General features: G+C 39.3%; 1 protein-coding gene across 1 annotated transcript in view; it reads left to right on the plus strand.

Annotated features, from left to right (window-relative positions):
- Positions 1–23,282, plus strand: part of LOC126260846 (laminin subunit alpha) — a 405,465-nt gene that overhangs the window by 214,088 nt on the left and 168,095 nt on the right. The window contains exons 28-29 of the mRNA XM_049958250.1: positions 10,032–10,260; positions 11,710–11,837. Of these exons, the coding sequence (XP_049814207.1) occupies positions 10,032–10,260; positions 11,710–11,837 (357 nt within the window). The remainder of the gene's footprint in view (positions 1–10,031; positions 10,261–11,709; positions 11,838–23,282) is intronic.

A 23,282-nucleotide genomic window follows, 5' to 3' on the forward strand; every position in this document is an offset into this window, starting at 1 on the left:
GGATTTGGTGTACAAGTCGCTGATAGACACTCCTGCAGAGCTAGTTGCCTGTTTGACTGAAGCTGCAACCATTATTTGTGAAACACCTGGTTGTTTTGAAGAAGTTAGACAGTCAGTCACACACAGGAGCCAGCTGTTCATTAATGTAAATGAATGATATTTCATGAACATCTCACGACAGTTTGAACACAGTCTCTGAACTTCACTAGTGTCAAAACATCGATGGATCCCTATCGGGGAAATGATGCAGCTGTAACACTTTTGCCACATAAAGGAAGTGTTTCTTTTTTATCTCCTCTAAACATTCTTAATATTTTTATACACGTCTTTTACACACTGTAAATGTTGTCATCTCTAGGCACATAGGCATAGTTACACCTGCAAGTATATCTTGTCGCTGCATCACAGCATCCTCTAATGTGGAAATATAATATTATCCCTTCTCCTACCTCTCTCTCTCTCTCTCTCTCTCTCTCTCTCTCTCTCTCTCGCTCACACTCACACACACACACACACACACACACACACACACACACACAAAAGTGAAATTTGTGACTGGATTGAGGAGTTTTTGGTAGAGAGGATGCAAGTAGTTACCTTGGATAGAGTGTCATCAACAGCTGAAGTGCTTTTCATGTTTATATTATTGACCTTGGGGACCATATTAATAGTACCATCAGAATTTTTTCAAATGCAGTTATTTGTAATGAATTACTATTTGAAAGAAGCTGCACAAATATTGAGTCAGAACTAGATAAGATTTTAAAGTGGTGCAAAGATTGGCATCTTGCTTTAAATATTCAGAAATCTAAAATTGTACACTTCACAAAATGAAAAAAAATTGTAGCATATGTGATTATAATATCAGTGAGTCACAGTTGGAATTAGTCAACCCATATTTGGGAGTAAAATGTGTAGGGACATGAAATAGAATGATCACATAGTTTCAGTTGTAGGCAAAGCAGGTGGCAGACTGTGATTCATAGGTAGAAACTGGGCAAGCTCAATCAATCTACAAAGAAGAGTGCACACAAAATACTTGTGTGACCCAATGTAGAATATTGCTCAGCAATGCGGTATGCAGAGTACTAAAGGGGATATTGAATGGATACTGCATGCAAAGAAGGGCAGCGCAAATGGTCACAAGTTTGCTTGGCTCATGTCACGAAGTTGCTGAAAGAACTGAACTGACACATGCTTAAAGATAGATACAAACTATTATGTGAAAATCTACTTAAGGAGTTTCTAGACTCAATTTTAACAGATGAGTCTAGGAATATCTTAAAACCTCCTAAGTATGACTTCCTTATGTACTGCAAAGACAAGATTAGACTAGCTACAGCATGCACAAGGTATTTAAGTAATCTCCCTTCCCGTGATCCATACATGAATGGAATTGGTGAAAGCTCTAGTAACTGGTATAATTAGACGTGCCCTCTGCCATCCTCTTCGCAGTGGTTTGCAGAGTATAGGTGTAGAGTATTGCTCAAAAGGATTTTTACAGAAAATAAATTCAGGAAACAAACTATTTAGGAGAAAATTTAAATTACAGACTTAATTGCCAAATCTCCGTAATTGTACTTTATTTTCTCACACATATTACACAATTTTAATCTTTGCATAAATAATAAAACACAGATGTACAAATTAGATGTACAAATTACATAGTCTCAAAAGTATTTTGTTAAAATGAAAGATATGAAAAACAATAATGAAGTCTTGATCCATGATGTTCTTGGTGTAACACTTGGCTGCATAGCCTTTCGCATGTGTTACTGCAGCACATCTGGATATCATAGAATGCATGAATTGGACCAGTCACACCTAAGGAGTCTTCTTCTATTGCTCAAACAATTCTTTGTAGAAAGCCTCCTTGTTGGTGCAGTTTTGGTGGTAAAGACATCTATCCAGTATGCCCCGAAGATAATTTGTGGTGTTTTAAATCTGTGCTTCAGCTTGGGCATTTGAATACTTTTACTTTATGGTGCTTCAGAACTGTCTTCACATGGCTAGAAGTCTGCTTCAGATGATTGTCTTGCTGGAATTGCCAATTATGAGGCATATTTAGTCTTCCATGAGGTATGATATGATCTGTTAATATTTCACCATACTTCAGACTATTGATCGCCCCATGAATTTTAATGGGAGGACCTATACCACTTTCTGAGAAACAGCCCTACACCATGGTACTTCCTCTTCTGTGCTTCATGTTGGGTACTCGGTACTTTCTGTCATTCCTCTTGTTTTTTGACCATCAAACATGCCGTATCCTGTCTGAGAAGGAGAGATTAAACTTGCTTTATCACTCTATAGAATTCGTGACCAGTCTTCAGTGGTCCATGACACATACTTCTTAGCAAACTATAGTCTAGCTTTCCTATTTTTCACACTTATCATAGATTTTGGTGAAGGTCGATTGCCATTCAGATCTATTGCTGTGAAGCAACATTTATCTGTCGAAACATGGACCTTCACCCCACGTTTTACCTATTCATTATCACATATTTCCCAGGCTGACTTTTTGGGTTCTGCCATTGATTGTCTTCGGATGATCCTATCTTCCTTTTGGGTGGTTTCTCAGGGCCAATCACTTCATGAATTGTTCTTTATTGTCCCCTTTTTTTCTGGAGCTGGGCGCAGACACTCACAAGCTTTTGTAGGATGCCAAACACCTTCACAATGAAGGACTGACTTAGGCCTTGACTCACTGCTGTTAAATTGTCTGAAATATACTGAATATTCTATAGTTTTAGGCATTGCTGTAAGTTGCTAAAGGCACAGCTTCTCTTAATGCTTGCTCAATGTACATCAAGGATATGCCACAACCCTGTTTCATTCCCTTCTCATATCTACCCCTTTCATGTCCTTTAACTCTTATAATTGCAGTCTGATGGATGGACAAACTTTAGGTGATTTTTCAATACCTGTATTTTATCCCCGTTACCTTCAGAATTTCAAAGACTCAAAGAGTCAGTTAGTAACTTTGAAAGCTTTCTCTAAATATGTAAATGCTATTAATGTAGGTTTGCCTTTCTTCTGTGTATCTTTGAAGGTAAGTCATAGGGTCAGTGTGGCTTTACTGGATCCTTCATTTCTCCAGAACCCAAAGTGCTCTTCCCTGAGGTAAGCTTCTATCAGTTTTTCAAATCTCCTGTAAATAAATAGTGTCAGTATTTTGCAAACATGCCCTATTAAATGGATAGTTTGGTAACATCCACACCCGTCGGCAGGGCAACACTTCAGTGTTGTGTCATAGACTGATATATGGGTTATCATACATTTATAGAAAAAGTTTTGGCAGTTTAGATCCCACACAGATTTAATTTGAAGAATTCAGAAGTACTGGAGGAATAACTGTGACACCAATTTGGCCAACCACTAGGAGGGGAAGGAAACAGTGAGCAGGAAGCAGATTTTATCATGCTACCAACCATGGGAATGTAAATGCGTGCCTTGAATTTTGATGAATGTGTACCACACTTAAACTACAGCTAATGTGAATTCATTTGTTATCATAATTGAAATGACTTTAAAATTGGACAAATACTCAGCAGTAGCATACATTATTACAGGAGGCAAATTAATGCTAATAAAAATATGTTCCCACAGAACATTTGAAATGAAGCACTACAAATGAACATGAGCTTCAACAACACTGCTAAAGCTGCTGCTGTATTACATCACTGCTAGTTTTCAAGATTGTCTACAGTGTTAACACAAAATGGTACGATTTGTGCCAATTCAGCTGAAGGGAGCTGAGAGGACAACATGTTGTTTCTTTCAGTTTGCTTATATTGTCAGTGCTGTAAGAACTGTAAACTGTAGCAGTTGATAATGGATGCAAAGTACAGTTGTGACTCTGCTGAGAAAAATGGATTTGCAACTTTGCATCTCACTATTGGTCCATGCAGACAATACAATTATAATTGTAAATGATTCATGGATCAGAGGCAACAAACAACTGTGCACTTGGAAGAAAATTTGGTCACAGAAGGAAATGTTGGCAGGTGACGTCAGATAAAGAATAAATTAAAGAATGCCATTCATATGTACCGAACTTTCAGGGATCTAAAGCAGGTAAGGTTTTGTGAATTGGAGCGCCATGTTTTTAAGTAAGTGCAAGAGAAACACAATGAAAGCTTCCCAGTTACTTGAGAAATTGTCTGAATGATGGCATTAGAGATAAAGAGGAATTTTCCAACTGCATATGTCACAGAATTCAAAGCAAGTAGTGGCTGATGTATGAGGATGATGAAGAGGGTGGGGTTTTCTTGTGGCACAGAATAAAGCTAACTCATGGACTCCGTGCAGTGTATGACGAAAAACAACATATGTATCAGCAACATATAATCAATCTAATGAAACAGGATGATTGTTTGGTTGGTCATATGAGAAATGTTGATCAGACACCTATTAATTTGATATGTTGTCAAATGTTACTATCAATGTGAAGGGCATTAAGAATGTTCTTGTAAGAAGTTCCAGCAACGAAAAGGCCAGAATAACAGCAAAACTGGGCGTACTAGCAGATGGAGGAAAGCTCTCCTCATATTTGATTTTTCTCAGGAAAACATACCAAAAGGAAAACTGCCTGCAGGATTTATCTTTAGATGCCAAGAAAATGGATGGATGACAAAGGACCTGATCAGTTGAAGATTGTTTGGAACAGAAATTTTGACTCTTTGCTTAACAGAAGAAAAATGTTGGTACTGGATTCTATTAGGTAATATCCTAGAAGTTAAGAATCTAATAGCAAAGAACAATACAACCTGGTAATAATTCCTTGCAGCATGACCTCACAACTTTGAGTAATGAAAATAGACCTTTTAAGGCTCGCGCTTGACAGCTTTACAGTGAGTGACTTCGTCAAGGAGACCATTCCCTCATTCCATGGGGGAAGTTAAAGAAACACTCAACATCCATGGTGGACCAGTGGATCCTTAACAACTGAGGAGGAATTTCAAGTGAATCTATTATGGAAGGTTTAAAAAGTGCTGCAAATGCAGTGTTATGGATGACTCAGAAGATGATGTACTATCGTAGGAGTGTTGAAAAGGAAAAAAAGCCAGAAGGCTTACAAATGAAGTTGATAATACCAGTGATGATGATGATAATGATGATTAAAAATAGTTATACCACATACAGCTATCTTTTTAATTACCCATAATTTGTTAAAAATAAAGACTTCTCTAGGAACCTCTTTAAAAGAAAAGGAGGATATGTTGTCTTATAGCCAGCTAAATATGGTAGCTATCCCAATCTCTCTGCTGAATAATTTCAGTTGTTGTTCTTTGTTACAGACTTTTATTTTGGTATCTGTCATTTTGATGTTTGTGTAATGATTCAGAAGGGGATCTGCAGTTTGAGCTTCCTAATTGAAACAACTTCAGGAAAATAAATTTAGAATTTCCACCTTCACTCTGTCGTCCACACTTTTGATGCCAGTATGGTCACTGTGTGCGTGGACAGATGATATTGGTTCATTCACTGATTTAACTAAGACCAAAACTTTTTGGGATTTACTGCCAGAACAGTATGAATAATCTTAGTTTTGAATTCGTTTGAAGCTTCACACGTGATCTTTCTTCTACTAATTTTGGGTCACATCAGTTTTAGTTTTTCTATGACGCTGGCCTTTGGTGGGGCTTTCTCATCCTTCGTAACTTTGCTCAGTACATACTTAACTATGGAGTACTGTACAGTAGTCTTGAACTTTGCCCATTTATACTCAACATTTTCGGTCTCTTGAGATGATTGTTGACTGTTCAGATGATCTGAAATTTGTTTCTTGTAACTTTTATTAAGAAGAAATACCTTCCTACCTCTCATTACATTCCTACTGGTACCTGCAGTCAGGGGCGCTGTTGTGGGAAATTTCTTTCTCTCTAACCATGTGCATGAGGCCCTGTGGTACACTAATATGTATGGGAGCTAGTGAAAAATAAAGTGAACTCAATGTGAAAGTACACAGTAATTAAGTAAACAGGACGCAATTACATAAAATTGACACGGGATAGTAACACCATAAAATTACATAGCAATAAAAATGATCACACTGCGAATAATTCCTATAGCACATAGCGGCCTCAAAGTACTGAATGTTTCAGTGAGTGGCAAGTCATGAATTATAAATGTCAAAAATTATACCCATCTGTTGCACACCTGGCAGATAGAACAAAAGGAAACTTGTGGGCATACACATGGTAGACTACAGCAATCAGGTGACATACAGCACACTATCTGCTGCTGTGATACCATCATCATCTGCTGTGATACCATCACTACTGAAAATTCCGTGATGTGGGAGTAGCCTACCAATCCTGTGAAATGGCCGGGGATAGCGTGAAAACATCAATCTAAAATTGTTATATGAACAAATTTCTAATGTCCTGTCATTGGCACTCAGCAAGGTTTTCTGCAAATGTTCGCAAACATTGCTCAGCTGAACCGACTCATCAGCATCATCCTCTCTGGAACCATACATGTCCAAGACACCATCGCTGCAACCTCCTGGCAAGTGCCATCTTCACATCCACACAACACGAAAGACACACTATATAACACTAACTCGCTCGGTCGTGCATATCAGTCATTAGGCGTCCATGTGGGAAATGGTGGTCAGGGAGCTCTTTCTGTTACATGCTTCTCTCCAGAAAAAATCCCTGGGGCTGCTGCAAGGTAATCATGGTGAAGAGAGATTCCACTGCCCTGCTCCACTTTCCTCATGGCCAGTCCGCATTATCTGCTGTTTTCATCTGCTGTAGCAGATGAGTATCGACTGTGCATGCCCTGTAGCACATCACTATACTGTAACTGGCTTATGATCACTGATTCCCTGCCCTGTGGTAACTGAGTACAAAAATTGGAGTCTGTTTTCAGCCAGAAGATCATAGATGTTACACCCATTAATCAGTTCTCTGATTAAGTGCTCGAGGTAATTTTTGAGAGGGTATTTCAAACAATTTTACATGATTCCCTGTCCCTACTAGCCACACCAATCCCTTGAATCTTCTAGTCTGGTAAACTGAAATCCCCCATTCATACTATAAGACAACGAAAATTTACATGCTGCCTTCTTTGAGTTTTGCCTGAAGTATTCTGCCACTACTGGTCCCAATGCAGGAGGTCTATAGAATGCAGTGGTATGACCCTTCTTGCTAGTGAGAGTAGTGTAATGAGTTTTTTCTGTCTGGCATGTTATACATAATGTCATTTTATGATCAAAATTGTTACTCCACTGACAACCATGCTTCACTGCAATTCAAAGAGTTTATTGTATTTTAGTAGATTCTTTAATTGCCCATGTGATTAAACTGTGGGCACAAATCGCATTACTTTACACGTGAAGTTCTTTAGTGGATCTATGATCATGTTTGCCACTAATAAATTACCCTGGTGTTGGTTAATATTTCTTTTTACACACATCTGATGATGCTGAGAGTGAAACACATCATAAGGAGTAAAAATAAAAAGAAATATTGGTGACTACAAGACAGGAGTAATTTACTAGACACAAAATCTTTTTTTCTTTTTTGTGTTAGTTAAGTTTAAAATTGTCCATTAGAATTCTGTGTGTTAATAGTGCAGTTGATTCCATTGTTACGATTGTCAGAGATGATGGTTAGCACTGTGTTGCAATGTGCAGTAATCTCTTGAGACACAAAATAGATATTTCCAGTTAAATTCAAATTGTTGTTTAAGTTTGTGCTTACTATGATCACTTTTTGGATGATTAATTAATATTCTTTTCACTGATAGACAACTTAAAGCTCCTTTCCTTTCACAAATTATCCAATAATTTGTCATAAATTCACTTTGTCATGGTACTTCAATAACAGAAGTCAATGAAATACTTCAGTTGTGCATCGTATTTGTCTTTTAATTACAATTCTGGATTATTAATGCCATTTGATTTAATCCTCCTGTAGACATAGTGCAAAAAATTTCAAGTTGTGAATCACATTTACCTTTTTTATTAGAATTCTGGATTATTAATGCATTTTGATTTAATCCTTCTGTTGACATAATGCAAAAAATTTCAAGAACATCTTCAATAAAATGCACCACATGAACACACTTTTATATTTTCTGCACTTCCATCAAATTTATTGGATATTGCAATATACAAGTAATTGCCACATAATAAAACTTCACTTTACTGAACATACATCGAACCTAAGCAAGGAATATTCAGAACTTGAGTAATATAAGTATCAAGAAGAACTGATACATTTGTTTTACAGCATAATACATATTTATTTTTTTATTATAATACAATGGTGTCTTGACATAGTTGGAAGCGCCTTACCACCCTACATGGCTGTTGGCTTGGCTGCAAGCTGTTCTGGCACCACATCAGAAAAACAGTGTCAAAAAGTTGTTGCACTGTCATCAAGACTCCCTGTAGTGCATGAAACAAACACATGCATTATGTAGCATTTGCACAATATATTTAAAGTAATAAAATTGCTAAAACTTTATTGAACAGAATACAGTAAAATACTGTAATATATATTGTAGCTCTTGTCTTCACCCAAATTACTTCATATTCAGATTCTGTGCCCACCCTTTGCACTTGTCTGTATCTTGAAAAATTTTATGTTTTCAGATTGGGAGCTTTACTGCCCTCATATTCTGAACTGAATATTAAATAAATATTCATTTAAAAACCTGTAGTTTGCATTAATGTGGACTTCTTCACTGTTGCAGTTGCGTGCTAGAATCTGGAAGCTTTGATAAAGTTTCAAATTTCTACTAAATAGTAGAAACAACGTCTTTTGAATACAGTTATTTGCAGCTTCTGTTACAGTTGCTTTATATAAGGCAACAACTCATGTACGATTAGTCTTCATACATTCAGTATGACATTACTTGAATTCTGTCTGACAGGAATGAGTGACATTTCTATCCAAATTGACAGAGTAGCAAGTGTCACGTGTTTTCCACGATGTCAGCACCATTGTCACAGCATGGCCATTATTTGGTGGCATGCCCTCCTTCTCGAAGCCAGGATGCTGCAGCATGGAATAACTGCCGAGCCAGCAGGTATTGCAATGCGTAGTAAACTGCAGTTGTTTTCCCACTTTGAAGACATGTGGAAGCCATCTCTCCTCCCAGTTAACAAGCACAAATAATAACAAAATCTTCCAAACATTTTGTGATTTTAAACTACTTAAACGATAAAAAAAAAAAACTTTCAACTGTGGTGATCATTATTTGTTGATTAGAGAGGCAATGGGTAAAACATTGCATTACCAACGTGATGCTACACACAAACTTTCAGAAAGATCAGCTCCAATCACAACAGGTGAGTTGCCTTGTTATTACTCAGATGTACAACAATAGGAAGAGTTTAAACCTTATTTCATGGCTTAAGCTGATAGCCAAGTGACCAGTACTCACTTTCACTTCTGCCCAGAGATTTACAACCCTATCAGTGCTCACAATTCACATTCAGATTGGTGAGGTTGATAGGATTAGAAGGTGCTGCAACATTAGGAATCCCAGGAGACATATTAAAATATTTTCCATCTATCACCTCCAATGCCAAACATGATTAAAAACTGCTTTATTGTTGTTCACTTTTAATTTATGATATAACTGGATGGATAAAAAAAAAAATCAGCTCATCAAGTGGTGGCAGGATAAAACACATATAGAAGTTATGGAAATGTACAATCTTTTGGAACCACTGGCTCCTTCTTCTAGCAGAAGGGTTGAAGGGAAAGGAAAAGGGATGAACAAAAATGACTGATGAGGTTTAGAAAATGGGGAAAACCCCTCTTCAGGGGAGACTCACCGTTGCTTAAACTTCGCCAGTCCTTGCCCTTCATCCCTCTTCCCTTCCCTTAACCCTTCTGCCAGAAGATGGAGCCACTGACTCTGAAAGCTTGCACATTTCCACAACTTTTCCTGCCACTGCTTGGTGTGTAGATTTTTTTTATTTACCCAATTGTATAATAATTTCAAAAATTGATTATTTCAATTATAGTTTAGATATTTTACTTATGAAATTTTTATTCTGATTGCAGATTAACTGATGTGACACTTGATATTGCTACTGAAGGTTATAATCCTAACAGCAGCATTGCTCTCGCTGTGGAACAGTGTCAGTGTCCACCAAATTATCAGGGCCTTTCTTGTGAAGACTGCGCTCCTGGATATTATCGTGCTCAGACTGGTCCATATGGTGGTTTCTGTGTACCTTGTAACTGTCATGGACATTCTAATACCTGTGATCCAGTGACTGGCATATGTTTTGTAAGTCTTTTTCAGGTTACACGTACTATTATTATTATATTGATATACAGTGAATCCGAGGCAGTTTGATGTCGTGTTAGACATGGAATGTGACACTGTAATTTTGTTTTATCTACTCTTGTTTTATCTACTCATGATAGTTTCACATGGCTTATTTCTCAGCAGTTGTACAGATAATTTGCAATATTCCAGTTACAAATTAAAATAAAATGAACATTTTATTATTGGTAAAGTAAAATATTCCATTTCCTTCATGTATAAAAGTACTATCACATATGTAGGTGTGCTTAGATGGTATATTTAGAAAATATTACAGTGGCAGGTTTATATATCTGCACTTCTTCATCATCATAATCATCATCATCATCATCATCATCATCATTTATTCAATAATGCTTTGTCAACCTTGGATTTCTGTACAAGATTATTTCAGTTTTTTCTGTTTAGTGCCAAACTCCTACAATTCTAATTTCAGTTTTTTTATGTCCCCTCTGACACGCTTGGTGTTCAAACCCTCCTGGTTCCTCCAGGCACTGCCTTGAACATCTCCTTAATCATTCTGCCCTTGGCTCTTGGTACATGTCCTGCACATTCAGCTTTTTAATCTTAATAAATGATGATGTCTGGTTCATTGTACAGATTATGTAATTCCTAAGGAGTAAATGAGACCACTCACCGAAAAGAAGAAGTGTTGTCATCTACAGGTTCAACAACATGAAAAAAGATTACTTTGAAAACTAGCAAGTTTGAGCATGGCCAAGTTGAGTGTGGCCTCAGTTGCATGAGACTGCAGTCAGGTGTGTGTGAGTTGCATTTCCGTGAGTGTGTATGTGTGTGTTTGTCATCTAATTCAGACGAAGGCCTTCTGGCTGAAAGCTATACTTGTGATAGTCTTTTTGTTGTGCCTATTTGCGACTCAGAATCTTTGTTAAAATGGTGAGTAGCAACTTTCCTTTTCACAATATTGTTATGTTCCATCCCGGATTTTCCATTGTTTGAACAAGGTTTCTTTCTTTTTTGTGCATGCTTGTCAATGACTTAATGTTTCTGCTTTCCTGTTTTTCTGTGAGTGGTCACCTTTACTCCTAAAGTATTTACATACAACCAGAACTATTCTACAGATTCATTGTTATATCTCCTCCTCCAGGAACCACTGATCCAAGAATTTTTCTTTCAAATATGCTAAAAAACTGCTTTTCGTCAAATTTCATTAGTGTCCAGTTTTGAGAACTGATGTTATGTAGCATAGGCCTCACTAAACCTTATACATCATAACTTTACTTTTAAACACACACACACACACACACACGCACGCACGCATGCACACACACACACACACACACACACACACACACACACACACACACATATGCATGCACTTACACACACACACACACACACACACACACACACACACACTTGAATGTAATACTGTAAATCTATTTTCAGGACTGTAAGAACAATACTGAAGGTGACCACTGTGAACGCTGTGTTGAGGGATACTACGGCAATGCAACCATAGGAACACAAGTTGACTGCATGATATGTGCTTGTCCTCTTCCTATACCATCAAACAAGTAAGTAACATTTACCAAACAGGGCATTCTTGAGTGAAATAAGGTATTTATTTAAATGTAAAAACACTCATAACAGAATATTGTATGGAAAGAAAGAGATGATGATAGACAAAACCTAAAAGCACTGAACAGCACTTAAGGCTTTCAGCTTGTCAAATGTAACATTGAAAGTAATTACATCTTTAACTCTAAAATATACAGTTAACAATGTCAAGTGCCTGCTGAGGAAAAAAATCTAATTTCTGAAACAAATTATAACTAAATATTATCGTGCACACAGTGTTAAACGTGTAGAAATAAATAATATTCTTAACCCAAGTGTGACACACACAACCATTTGAAGCATGCACAGTGAACAGACACTCTTAAAGGACATGGGGCTATGTTCCTCAATTGTTCTTCCACTAAACAGATGTGCTGCTGACAGTCACCAACTGTTTTCTTCAATCTAGCATAGAATTTGTCCCAGCTAATGAGCTTCTCGTTGTTGTTCTTGAATTAGTGCTTGTCTGTGCTGTCCAAATAATAGTAAACATTTGCCAAGCACATCATGTCACCTCACTTGTCATATTTTGTGACTCAGCTGAATCCTTAATATAGCGTGTATTATAGTACTTGGAAGTGAATGTGATAAAGCTATGTAATTTTCAGGGTGTATATGCCCCAGGACAACCGGGAAAAACCCGGGAATTTTTTCATCTGGAAAAAGCTGGGAATTTTTTAGAGTTCTGGGAAGATATCAGTCAGGGTGTCTACAACCCAGGACAACCGGGAGATCTGGGGAAAACCCGGGAATCTTTTCATCTGTGAGAAAACCGGGAAAAACGCGGGAATTTTTTTGAATTCCGGGAATTTTTCATTGTTTTTGTTCTCAGTTAAATTTTTGTAATTTTGACTGGTAAGAACCAATGCTCAGACAAAGGATATTACTGTATCCTGCTACTGCAGAATAATACTGCAGCAATAAAACATGAATGAGAGAAAAAACTAAAATAAAACTTAAATTGCAAAGGAAATGTACCATATACAGCAACAAAACACTGTGCTCATACAAGTGTCTGTCGACAGCAAAATGTGTCAAAGGCTTTAGGAAGACTATGCAATGCTTCATAAAAACAAATTGCCACCGATGAGCATGACGTTACAACTGTTAACATTAGATTTGTTCTAGCAGTTATGAGTGGGATCATTGGGATCATGCTCATGTGCAGTTGAGTAGTATCTTCTTCCGCTTCTGGCTACAGAAACCTGGCTGTTGGCTGTGTAAGCAGTCGCAGCAAAAGAAAAAAAAAAAATGCAGGTAGGTGCTACTGGGAAAAATTTTACTGGCGCGCCCAAGCTGCCAGATTGCACTGCAGCCCTGGGTCTAGGAGTGGGAGGGGGGGATGGGGGGAGGGAAATTCACATAAACCTCGTTACACAAAGCATCTAGCATCCAGCGCATGTTGGTCTATCGATTATTCGTATGACTTTGAAACATGTCCCTGTCAGTTTTTTAACATTGTTGAACATATTCTAAGTTGATTTCTGAATGAATCATAAGTTGATTTGTAAATGCATGCATAGTGTACGTGATGTCTCCATTAGTGGAATCCTCATCACATCTAGAAATAAACTTTCCTGCAGACAAAAGGGGCTATACAAACTGAGCAGAGTATAGCTGAACGAAAGAAAGCCAACCACTGTCTGATTATGTGGTTGATTGTGTTTGCAAATGGTGAGCGTTGTTACGATTACCAGCAAAATCCATAGATTCAGAATACCAAAGTGCAAATAAACGACTAACAGGAATAACAGGTAAGAAAGATTATGTATTATCTTCTCGGTGTACCCAAGAAAATGAAATTTTGACAGAAAATTTTTGGCCAGATCGCTATACTATCAAGGGCCAGTTGTACAGTCTCCGGCTAGCAGCCTCTTTAAGGTCTGTTCTTTAAGTAGGACGGAAAACACGTTGTACGAACATGTAACGATGCCTAACCGGAGAATAATCACGGGATAACTAAACTGGTGATTCTGGCAGAGTTAGTGAAGTTTAACGGCAAGTAAGCTTTGACATTGGCAGGAATAGATACAGAATTAATGGTGATAACATTGTTTGTTAGAACAAGGAAGGAGAAGAAACAGGGACATCACACAAATTATGGAAGAATAAGACTATTCCAAATTTATACAAAAATTTCGCACTACTACTTTTCGATCTCATGCTTGAGAAACTGGAGAATATTAATGAACTGTAAAACTATTTCCTAACGTAAAGCTTTTTGCTTGTGGTAGGCCTATTAGGCATTTGATGTTGGTACTTTGTGAATTATATTCCGTCGTGTTATAAAAATGACCATTTCTGCCAAAACAGTCTCGTTTATTCGGTGTGTGTTACAATTGCTGCAGTATTATAAAGGCCTATTTAATTTTATCTCGCAGACAGTGACAAAATATAGGTAATCAGGTCGAGAAATCACACCAGTCTTGGGCCTATTTGTAATTACAGCTCTTTCAATATTAGACAACGACATTTAGATTTTTCATGTAGCAAAACATTTGATGAACTTTGATGAGGTAACAGATCCTTTCGCAGAAAGGAATGCACGTCATGTAAAGCTGTAGCAAGATTAGAGAGAAAAAAATTCTAGGAGCTAAGGATTGAATTGTGTACTGTCTTGCTTGTCTCTTCACTTTGCTGTTTCCTCTTTGTCTACTGCACTCACGTCAAATGAAAACAAAATTGATTTCTTTGGCTGGGAGCTATCATGTGAATTAAAATACACTGCTGGCCACCGTAAATGCAACACCCTGAAGGAAGCATCCGAATCGAGTGAAATTTACACCATGAGTTTGCAGCGATGAGATATACAACTGATTAGAATTTCAGCGCAGACGCACATCACGCGCGCCTGTGGCGCCACCTCATAGCGCCATTTTAAGGCTTGGCAATTTTGACGAGTGTACGTTCGGCACGTGTGTTTACCTTGTGGTTGTTTCACAAGACGATCAGTTATGCCTTGTAGACAACAGCGAACATAGTTTGATCAAGTATCCGAGTTCGACAGAGGAAGGATAGTGGCTTACTGATATTGTGGATTATCATACAGAGAAATCGCTAGTCGTGTTGGACGAAACCAAACAACTGTAATGCGGATATGTGACCGTTGGATGCAGGAGGGCACGACGGACCGACCTGGTCGATCGCATTCACCTCGGTGCACCACTGCACGTACTAATAGGCAAATTGTGCGCATGGCAGTGACGGATCGCTCAGTGACATCCCGAACCATAGCACAGCACATTGCGTCTGTAACGCATCATCCAGTGTCTGCGCGTACCATTCGACGCCGTTTACAGCAGAGTGGTCTGTCCGCAAGACGTCCATTGCTTCGTCTACCATTGACGCAGAACCACAGACGTGTCCGTCGCCAATGGTGTGATGACAGATGGATGTGGACGGCAGAATGGAATGACGTTGTCTTTACTGATGAGGCACACTTCTGTCTGCAGCAGCACGATGGTCGGATTCGAGTGTGGAGACACCATAGAGAGAGGATGCTGGACAGCTGCATTATGCACCGCCACACTGGTCTTGCACCGGGTATTACGGTATGGGGCGGTATTGGATATTACTCTCGCACGCCTCTAGTACGCATTGCCGGTACTTTAAATAGCCGGCGCTACATATCCAAGGTGGTGGAGCCAGTTGTCCTTCCTTACCTTCAGGGCTCGGCCACAGCCATATTTCAACAGGATAATGCGTGACCATACGTGGCACGCATTGTCCAAAGGTTCTTCGTCAATAACCAGATTGAATTGCTTCCCTGGCCAGCTCGCTCTCCGTATCTTTCGCCGATAGAAAACATGTGGTCCATGGTTGCTCAACGAGTGACCCAGATTACATCCACAGCTGCGACACCAGATGATCTTTGGCAACGTGTGGAAGCTGCTTGGGCTGCTGTACCCCAGGAACACATCCAACATATCTTTGACTCAATGCCGAGATGTGTGGCAGCGGTGATCTCCAACAATGGCGGCTACTCTGGCTACTGATTCTGGCAGGAACCACATGTCACAGACGTCTGTAAACATAATCATTTGATACTTGGTCAACATGTTATCTACAAAATAAATTTTGTTGTGCTACCTCTTGTCTTTCTTGGTGTTGCATTTACGGTGGCCAGCAGTGTACATTCACATAATTACGGAAGGCTAAAATACATTAACAGTTCCAGATTTTATTTTATTTCCACCTTTCTGACAGTCAAGTATTAATTGCCATGCAGAACAATGAAGTTATTTTTATCGGTTTGCTGAAGAAATTTTCTTTTATTAATCTTTTCCGCTGAGGCAGTCAATATATTTGAAACAAAGGGTTTAATTTCAAACTATTGGCTAGTTTCAACTGTTCAGTGCATTTCAAGTGTACGTTTTCATCTTCTAGCACGTATGGCATTATGCAATAACAAAGAACTAGACATGAGATAACAAAGTGCTGGTACCCAAGGAAATTTACATCCCGAAATCACATTGAAAAACTTAATATCAGGTCAATGCCCACTTCACTGGGAAACTGAGACTCATTTAAAAATCAGCTTATTGATGACGAGCCACTTAGAAGAATTTATAGCCCAGAAGATCACACTTTTATGTCGTTATTAAAAAATTTACTGGTACATTTATGTGCTATATCTTAAAATGTAATACGTGCATAAAAGACCAACATTATGTGTGAAAGCTTAGTTTCTCTTGCAGCGTATTGGCCTTAGAGACCAATATTATACACTCCTGGAAATTGAAATAAGAACACTGTGAATTCATTGTCCCAGGAAGGGGAAACTTTATTGACACATTCCTGGGGTCAGATACATCACATGATCACACTGACAGAACCACAGGCACATAGACACAGGCAACAGAGCATGCACAATGTCGGCACTAGTACAGTGTATATCCACCTTTCGCAGCAATGCAGGCTGCTATTCTCCCATGGAGATGATCGTAGAGATGCTGGATGTAGTCCTGTGGAACGGCTTGCCATGCCATTTCCACCTGGCGCCTCAGTTGGACCAGCGTTCGTGCTGGACGTGCAGACCGCGTGAGACGACGCTTCATCCAGTCCCAAACATGCTCAATGGGGGACAGATCCGGAGATCTTGCTGGCCAGGGTAGTTGACTTACACCTTCTAGAGCACGTTGGGTGGCACGGGATACATGCGGACGTGCATTGTCCTGTTGGAACAGCAAGTTCCCTTGCCGGTCTAGGAATGGTAGAACGATGGGTTCGATGACGGTTTGGATGTACCGTGCACTATTCAGTGTCCCCTCGACGATCACCAGTGGTGTACGGCCAGTGTAGGAGATCGCTCCCCACACCATGATGCCGGGTGTTGGCCCTGTGTGCCTCGGTCGTATGCAGTCCTGATTGTGGCGCTCACCTGCACGGCGCCAAACACGCATACGACCATCATTGGCACCAAGGCAGAAGCGACTCTCATCACTGAAGACGACACGTCTCCATTCGTCCCTCCATTCACGCCTGTCGCGACACCACTGGAGGCGGGCTGCATGATGTTGGGGCGTGAGCGGAAGATGGCCTAACGGTGTGCGGGACCGTAGCCCAGCTTCATGGAGACTGTTGCGAATGGTCCTCGCCGATACCCCAGGAGCAACAGTGTCCCTAATTTGCTGGGAAGTGGCGGTGCGGTCCCCTACGGCACTGCGTAGGATCCTACGGTCTTGGCGTGCATCCGTGCGTCGCTGCGGTCCGGTCCCAGGTCGACGGGCATGTGCACCTTCCGCCGACCACTGGCGACAACATCGATGTACTGTGGAGACCTCACGCCCCACGTGTTGAGCAATTCGGCGGTACGTCCACCCGGCCTCCCGCATGCCCACTATACGCCCTCGCTCAAAGTCCGTCAACTGCACATACGGTTCACGTCCGCACTGTCGCGGCATGCTACCAGTGTTAAAGACTGCGATGGAGCTCCGTATGCCACGGCAAACTGGCTGACACTGACGGCGGCGGTGCACAAATGCTGCGCAGCTAGCGCCATTCGACGGCCAACACCGCGGGTCCTGGTGTGTACGCTGTGCCGTGCGTGTGATCATTGCTTGTACAGCCCTCTCGCAGTGTCCGGAGCAAGTATGGTGGGTCTGACACACCGGTGTCAATGTGTTCTTTTTTCCATTTCCAGGAGTGTATGTGAAAGCTTTGTTTTTCTTGTAGCAACATTATATATATTAATTTAAACCATTACCATTTCCTGTTCGTGTGTTCGCGCAACTTAACAGTGATGTTGCTATTGTCTGACTACACCACATGTCCGAAGCTCTGAATATCCGCTGTCATCGGCTGGCGAGATCACATGACATGAGCTATGACTGGCTTACAAATATGCATCGCAATCTCGATTTCAATGCTTGAGAAAGTAACATGCGGTGTTTGGTGGAATTCGAATTTATACTTTTGTAATACAAAAATATGCAGTGTACATGTTACTGCACATCAAACATCTTTCCAAAAGGTGTTTCATCTTCTAAAGTGCCGGGAAATTCTACGCCCATGTATAAAACCATAACTATTCAATGTATTGATAAGTTATACAGTTCCGAGAGAAAATATACTGTCAATTAATGGGGAAAAACTATGTTTCCACCTGGGAGAAAGTGTATTTTTAACCGGGAAATCTGGGAATTTTTTTTCCTTGTCCACGTATACACCCTGTCAGTGTTTTAGTTTTCAGTTAAAAATTTTGTAATTTTGGCTAGTAAGAACTGATAGTCTAACATCTGTCAACAGCAAAATGTATCAAAGGCTTTAGGATGAAGACTTCGCAATACTTCATAACAAGAAACTGTTTCCGATGAGCATGACGTCACAATTCTTTGCATTAGGTTCCTATGAACACTCTCTAGCAGGCTCATGCGCATGCATAGTTGAGTCGTGTATGAACAGTACCTTCTCCCCCTTCTGGCTATTTAAGTCTGACTGGTAGTGATTTTGCCATTTCCTCTTCATTTCAAGATGTCATGTCAAATGAAAACAAAATGGATTTCTGTGGCCGGGAGCTATCAAGTGATTTAAAATACATTCACAGAATTATGGAAAACTAAAATAGGTTATAATTTGTTTTCTGATTTTATTTTATTTCCGAGTTTTTTGCTGTCAAGCATTAAGCGCTTTGTAGAACAATGAAATTATTTTTATCAGTTTGCTAAAAAAAATTGGTTTTTATTAAACTTTTCCACAGAGGCAGTTAATTTATTTGAAACGAAGTGTTTCAGTCCAAACCGTTAGCTAGTTTCAACTGTTTGCTGAATTTTAAGTGCACATTTTCATCTTCTGGCACATATGGCATTATGTCATAATAAAGAATCTAACATGAGTTAATTTATTTGAAACAAAGTGTTTCAGTCCAAACCGTTAGCTAGTTTCAACTGTTTGCTGAATTTTAAGTTCACATTTTCATCTTCTGGCACATATGGCATTATGTCATAATAAAGAATCTAACATGCGATAATACAATAGTGGTACACCAAGAAAATTTATGTCCTGAAAACCACACTGAAAAGCTTAATATCAGGTTGGGGCCTATGTCATAATAAAGAATCTAACATGAGATAATACAATAGTGGTACACCAAGAAAATATATGTCCTGGAAACCACACTGAAAAGCTTAATAGCAGGTTGGGGCCTACTTCATTGTGAATATTGACACACGAGTGTGCACTGTAAGCTGAATTATGCAGTTTAGTATGGTTTACAAAATTCCAGTGCTCTTGAAGTAGCCTCTGAGTCCTGTTTCTTTTATGGCGTAATGTAAATTAATGCTTTATACATATGAACCTATGGCCTTCCTGTATCATTGTAGCTGTGCACGCGCAGTAATGCCTGTTTTCTGATGCTCTCTGGCAGCTGCTGGAATGAACCTGTTTCTAACAAGTCGCAGGAAAATATTACAAATGGTGGTTTGAGAAGTGTTAGTTTCAAAGTAAATTTCCTTTTACACAAGATGAATTATGTTACATGCAAGAATGTTGGATGAATTTCTTGAATCACAGATTGTTTGACTCTCATTTAAAACTTAAAACTTTGAAGACCAGCTGCTTAGAAGAATTTCAAGCCCAAAACGCCAGTCATTTATTCATTATTCAAAATTTTACTTTCACGTTAGTGTGATCTTAAAGTTTAACACATGCAAAAACTGACCATTATTATATGTATCCTATATGTACACTATGTGTATTAATTTAAACCATTAACTTTTCATATTTGTGTCTTGGGCACACTACATAACAGTGATGTTGCTGTTGACTGACTACATCACGTATCCTAAGCTCTGAAAATCTGCTGTCATCGACTGGTGGTATCACGTGATACGAGATATGTTTGGTGTACAATGGCACATCACAATCTCGATTTCAATGCTTTGGAAACTAATGTTCTGTGTTTGGTGGAATTCAAATGTATACTTTCATAATACAAAAATAGGCAGCAGCTTTTTTTCCATTTTATGTTTTCTAACCTGCCGGAATGCTTTACTCTGGTGTATAAAACTTTAATCATTCATAGGATTGTAAGTTTTACTGTCCCAAGAGAAAGTATACTGTCACTTAACATGGAAAAAGTGTATTTTCACCGGGGAAGAAGTGTATTTTTAATCGGGAAATCCAGGAATTTTTTTTCTTTGTCCATGTATACACCCTGAATTTTCCTACTAGCCTCAGACTTCGTTAGTCATTGTCATACTCATCTAGCCCCTTCCTACCCATCTAGCCCCTTTCCTGTTCCCATTCCAGCACTACATAGTCCTCTATTCCACCAATAAACCACAGTCTTTTCACTTCTCTCATTTTCTGTTACCCACCCGCCCCCTCCCCCTGCCATCCGTCTAATCTCCCGAATGTGCCTAGCTGCGCTACCCTCTCTCCACCTCGTCCCTAAATGCGCCCACAAGCAGCACTACCCTCTCTCCACCTCATCCCTAAATGCTCCCACAAGCAGCACTTTACTGTCCTCCACCCCCTACCCTGCTATTCCCACCCTGCCCCACCTCAGTCTCCTCCTTAGCTCCACCACACAGTTGCTTTACCCATCATGCACTGCTGCTCACAGTCTGGCCTCAGCAGCTGGAGACTGTGGTCATGTGTGTGTGAGTTGAATTTGCATATGTGTGTGTGTGTGTTTTGTGTATTTCTGAGAAAGGCCTTGTTGGCAGAAAGATCACTTTCTGACAGTATTTCTGTTGTGCCTGTCTGTGAGTCAGCATCTCTGCTATATGGTGAGTAGCAACTATCTTTTCATATTTTTACATTTTATTGAATACTACAGAAAATAACAACAATGTAATTAAATGTGAAACTATTCAGAATAGAACATAGTCCATATGAAGTTTTTTGCTTTAAATGAATGTTTCTGTCATATCCCTCTGAATATTGACCATTCCTTCTGGGACACCTTATATAGTGGTAATGTTGAAACTAGTTTTACAGAACAACAGAATATACTGTAATCTACATTCCTGTGTCAAAAATGTTGCTAAATTGTAGAAGTTGTTAATTAGTCATTCTTTTACTTTAGTTCTGTGTGTACATTGACGAGCCAAAACATTCTGATTGCATGCTTAATAACATCCTTTGGAACACAGCTTTAGAACACAATTTTGTATGATATGTATTTGACTATTCTTTCGTAGGTTTGCAGAAATGTTACAGTAGATGTCCATGGACAGCTCATGCAGTGCATGTCAGTTATGGGCCGATGATTGTTGGGTGTGGAGCTGGCACCCAACATCATCCCATATGTATTCCATCTGGTTCAGATCATGTGAATGTGGTGGTTAGGACATCAATGTGAATTCGCTATCATGCTCTTCAATTATGGCTTCGTGTTATGGAAAATTATCCTCTTGAGGAAAACATCAGGCATGAAAGGGTGCAAGTGGTCCACAATGATGCTAAAGTAGTCCACAGCTGCCACAAATGTCCCCCCCCTTGCATAACATTGCCCCCACCAGACTGCATCAGTAGCACTTTTCCTGCTTTACAGAGCAGGCAATATCCATGTTCTGTGATGTGGCTTGGACATCCAATGACTTGTTGCCTAATCATGTTGTGACTGCCCTTCAGTGTCTTTCCATAGACTCTCACAACAGAAGCACATGAATAGCCAACTAGTTCCACTGTTTCCGAGGTTCTCTTTACCAGGCGGCAGCCGTAATATCCTTCTCTTTGTCAAGGTCACACATGTCACTGGATTTCACCATTGGTGACCAAGATTATCACTAGAATGGTTCCTCATTTGACTTTGCTCTGCTTATATACTTTCCTTACTTTGTTGTGTGCCCACAATGCCACCAGGCTTAATTAAACCTCATGGTGTGCATAGGTCATAATGTTTTGGTTTGTCAGCGTATGTGGGTTATTGAGTTGTTCTGTGTGATAATATGCTCACAACCTCTTCAAGACTTTTATGACGGAATATAAAACTTCATTCTGAAACCTACATAGTGATGCATACTTACGTTCAAATTGTCTTCCATTCTGCTGTTATGGTTGTGAATTTAACAGTTTGTCCTTAATATATAATTATACACCCTAATGCAGTGGGGGAGGGAAAGTATTGACTTATGAATTTAGGGATTCTAAAGCCTTTGAAGAATCTTCTGCAAAATGTTTTATTTCTTAACTTTACATCTTACTCTCATTTGACATTTTTCTAGAAGAAATAAATTTTTGACCCTAGCTGAATTGTCTCATTAGATTAGCCATCCAGTCCCAGCAATCCCATCTACAGGTCAACATAACCAGAGATTAATTGACGTGCAAAATTTGCAGAATTAGTTTTTTTTTTTTAATTTAGCTGTATGCTGGTGCCATTGTTGTTTGTTATCCATCTGGATGTTTATATACTTCACACATGGAGCCCCACCCAGTATATACCCATTGATCTTCACTTCTGGTACATACAAGTCATTCTTGTTTGTTGCAAATTGCACAATATAAGATTTTGTAAGATCACAGTTAAGCTGATTACTGTGAACCAGTTGTAAGCCTATTCTGTGTTGGGTATGGATGGGTTTGGACTCCTTATCAGTATATTTGTTTCATCAATAAACTTGTGTTTTGTGTGTGTGTGTTTTCCCCATTTTACTCTTGTAAGTGACGTACACAGTTCACTTAAAATATATTAGCTTCTCTGTTGGCCTTTTACTTTTTGCTTGTAGCCGGTAGTGTATCCCACTGTGTTTGATGCACTGACATATAAATTTGCATGTCCAGCTGATGGTTAGCAAGGAAAGAGATAATTTTTAATGTTGTAATAAGAAATGATATTAAGTTAAGTGGCATCTGATTCTGAAGATTGCAGATTCGAACTACAGGTTGTCAATTGAACAAGCGATGGCCACAGCTGAAGTCTCCAATGTGAACAAAAGAAACAGGGATATTAAATA

The sequence above is a fragment of the Schistocerca nitens genome, chromosome 5 (genome assembly GCF_023898315.1).
Source record: "Schistocerca nitens isolate TAMUIC-IGC-003100 chromosome 5, iqSchNite1.1, whole genome shotgun sequence".
Classification (NCBI taxonomy): Eukaryota; Metazoa; Arthropoda; class Insecta; order Orthoptera; family Acrididae; genus Schistocerca; species Schistocerca nitens.